The following is a 3502-nucleotide window of genomic DNA, read 5'->3' as shown; positions in this document are numbered from 1 at the left end:
TATAAAGTGGTTGGCATTAGGAAGGGCATCCAGCTGTAGAAACCAGGCCAAGTCAGACTGGAACCTGGTGCAACTCTCTAGCTTGCCACCTCTAGCACTCAGCACACACTATAAAGTGGTTGGCATTAGGAAGGGCATCCAGCTGTAGAAACCAGGCCAAATCAGACTGGAACCTGGTGCAACTCTCTAGCTTGCCAGTTCCAGTCAAACCATGTAACCCATGCCAGCATGGAAAATGAAACCAAAAGTTGATGATGAGGATGATGATGATGATGAAAAGGAAATGGAAATGAAATCAGAGAAAACTTTATCTTCTCCACTCCCTATTTATTCTTGTTTATTTTTCGTAGGTTGAGTTGTGAACGTGCAATTAAGTTTGCTTACCAACTGCCAACATAGTTCAGTCACACTGTTTGACATATTGGACAGGTGTCTTTTGTCATAATCTCAAGTTGACCAAAGCTTCAAGAGTGGATTTGGTACATGGAAACTACTGAAAGAAGCCCATCGTATGTGTGTATGTATGTATGGATGCACATGCATATGTATGTATGTACATACATATATGTGTATGGGTATGTTTGTGTCTTCTAGTCTTGACATCATGTGATTGTTGTAAATGAATGTCATTCATTTCTGATATTCTACAAAAGCATATTTCCATAAGGAAATATTACCTTGCTCGAAAACAAGTGAGGGTAAGTGACAGGAATGGCATCCAACCATAGAAAATCCACCTCAATAAACTTTGTCTGACTCATTGCATGCATGGAAAAGTGGATATTAAAACGACAATGATGATGATGATGATGATGATGATGATGATGGTAGTGGTGGTGGTGACAGCAATGGTGGTGGTGGTGGTAGCAGCAGCAGTGGTGATGATGATAATGATAAAGAGGAGGGGGATCATTTTAAAATGGATTAATAATTATTAATAGATTAAAAGCAGATTAGTTTATTCTGTTTTCCTCTACTAATCCTAATTCTTTTATAGGGATAAAGACATGTATTTTATTCTTTTGCTTCATTAGTGGAGGAAGGGTAGCATCAGTGACCCTTTATAGGGTTTCCTATCTTCTTGTAACATGAGCCTACATCCACCACCACCACCACCACCACCACATCTTCACCTCTCTCTTTCTTTTTTTTCTCCTCTCTCGCCCTTCTCGTTCTCTTACTGAAGTAGCCATGTATCTCCTTTAATATAAGACACCTATTTTTGTCCCTCCTCATATTCTAACTTATCATCCCCTAGCACAAATCCACCTTTCCCAATACTGCTCACTCCCTTCATCCGTTGAGGGTGGGGTCTTCCCTTGCAAGTTACTTGATGACACTGCCAGTGCTGGTGCAACATAAAGAGCATCCAGTACACTCTGTAAAGTGGTTGGTGTTAGGAACGTCTGCTCTTACGTTGTGCACAATGTAAGAGTGTACTCTGATGCTAGTTTCATGAAGTACCATGCTAGTATTTAAATCCATAAACATTACATAATCTTTTTCCTGGAAGGACATTAAAAACTTTAATGCAAGGACATTAAAAAACAGAGAAACAATTGTAACTGGTCATTAAAGATGTGCTAAATTCTTGCTTTGTCTTCTTATTTGAATTATGTTTTTATATGTATCATCATCGTCCTCATGCTGGCATGAGTTGAACAGTTTGGCTGAAAAATGGTAAGCTGGGGAGCTGCACCAGGTTTCAAGCTGATTTGGCATGGCTTCTACAGCTGGGGTGGGGGGTTCCTTCCTAATGCCAACCACTTCAAGAGTGTAGTGGGTGCTTTTCATGTGCTGAGTGCCAGTTAGGTGACACTGGCTTTAGTCACGACTATGATTTCACTTGGCATATGTGTGTGTGGGTGTATGTATATATGTATATGTATATATATGTGTGTGTGTATATATATATATATATATATATATATATATATATATATATATATATATATAAGACTTGTTGAGTCAAGTGATGTCATTGTCATAGCCAATGCCATTACCGCCTGACTGGTACCTATGGTGGTGACATGTAAAAAGCACCATTCAAGTGTGGTCATTGCCAGTGCCACCTGACTAGTTCCTGTGGTTGGCATTAGGAAGGGTATCCAGTTGTAGAAACCTTGCCAGATCAGATTGGAGCCTGGTACAGCCTTCTGGCTTGCCAGCCCTCAGTCAAACCATCCAACCCATGCCAGCATGGAAAGTGGACATTAAACGAGGATGACGATGACGATGATGATATACACATGGCATAATTTTATACAATGAGTTATTCATAAAGACATAGGAAGACAGACAATGCTTCTTTCTTACTATATTGGACAAAGAATGCATAACTCTAAGAAATCTTGTTTTATTTTACAGGAAAATAAAATGTGAAGCTCTTAATTCAACAAGACAGCTGTGCAAACAATGCCCAAGTGCTTTCGATTCTGGTTTCCATCCCTTGATGATGTCAATAACCAAAGAGGTGCTTATTATTTTATTTTCTTCGATTAAATTTAGCTACAGTGAAATTTATGTTTGTGAATTTTATTAGTTTCTATTTTGCAAGGGGGAAGGTGCATAGCTTAGTGGTTAGGGTATTTGGTTTATGGTCATAAGGTCAGAACTTCAGTTCCTGGTAGTGCGTTGTGTCCTTCAACAAGACATTTTATTTCACATTGCTCCAGTCCACTCAGCTGACAAAACTGAGTTGCACCTGCAATGCAAAAAGGACCAGCTTTGTCCCATTCTGTGTGACATTGATTCTCCGTGAGAATTACATCAAGAGTATGTGTATCTTTGCAGTGCTCAGCCACTTTGCAAAGTTCTGCCACTCAGTTTTTACAGTTCTCAGTCACTTAATTTCACAAGCAGGCTATTCCTTTGAATTGGAACCCTTGTCATCATAACCAATGAAGTGCCAATTATTTTGTAAGAAAACCAGATTCAATTATTGGGTTTATTTTTCTTACATATAAATATATCGATATAGCCTTTCTATTTTCAAGAACAATATCAATTTTTTTCCATTTTTTTTTTATAAGTATTTTTCTTTTCTTTCACATAAACAAATATGGATTACCTTTTAAAATTCTGATAATTTTTTTTTATTCAGTCAAACTATTGCTAAATATGATGCAAAGGTTTATGGATTATGGAGCGGCAGAATCATAGAAGCATTGGAAAAATTCCTTGGGGTTATTTGTTCTGTCTCTTTACATTCTGAGTTCAAATCTTCCTGAAATCAATTTTGCCTTTCATAACTCTAGGGTCAGTAAAATAAAGCACCAGTCAAGTACTGGGGTTGAAGTAGTCACCTCACCACATCCCCTCAAAAATGCTGAGTTGGTACCTAAATTACAAACTATTGTTAGCTTCAACCTTAAGAAAACCATTGGTATTACGTGTTTAAATTTTACCGTCAGTAGATACTGATATCCCTGTTATAGATTCCTAGGTTGATAGAGTTAAACATTTTGTAACCACATTTCTGTTGAACTACGGCTTCTTTGTT

General features: G+C 37.9%; 1 protein-coding gene across 3 annotated transcripts in view; it reads left to right on the top strand.

The window, feature by feature from the left end:
- Positions 1-2557, top strand: part of LOC106873141 (uncharacterized) — an 83961-nt gene extending 81404 nt beyond the window's left edge. For all 3 annotated transcript variants that reach the window (XM_014920372.2, XM_052973711.1, XM_052973710.1), the window contains one exon: positions 2368-2557. In XM_014920372.2, coding sequence (XP_014775858.1) covers positions 2368-2542 — 175 coding nt within the window. In that variant the 3' untranslated portion in view covers positions 2543-2557. The remainder of the gene's footprint in view (positions 1-2367) is intronic.
- The last annotated feature ends 945 nt before the right edge of the window (positions 2558-3502 follow it).

The sequence above is a fragment of the Octopus bimaculoides genome, chromosome 16, assembly GCF_001194135.2.
Source record: "Octopus bimaculoides isolate UCB-OBI-ISO-001 chromosome 16, ASM119413v2, whole genome shotgun sequence".
NCBI classification, from domain to species: Eukaryota; Metazoa; Mollusca; class Cephalopoda; order Octopoda; family Octopodidae; genus Octopus; species Octopus bimaculoides.
The sequence above is the reverse complement of the archived record's forward strand: the minus strand, read 5'-3'. Positions and strand labels throughout refer to the sequence as shown.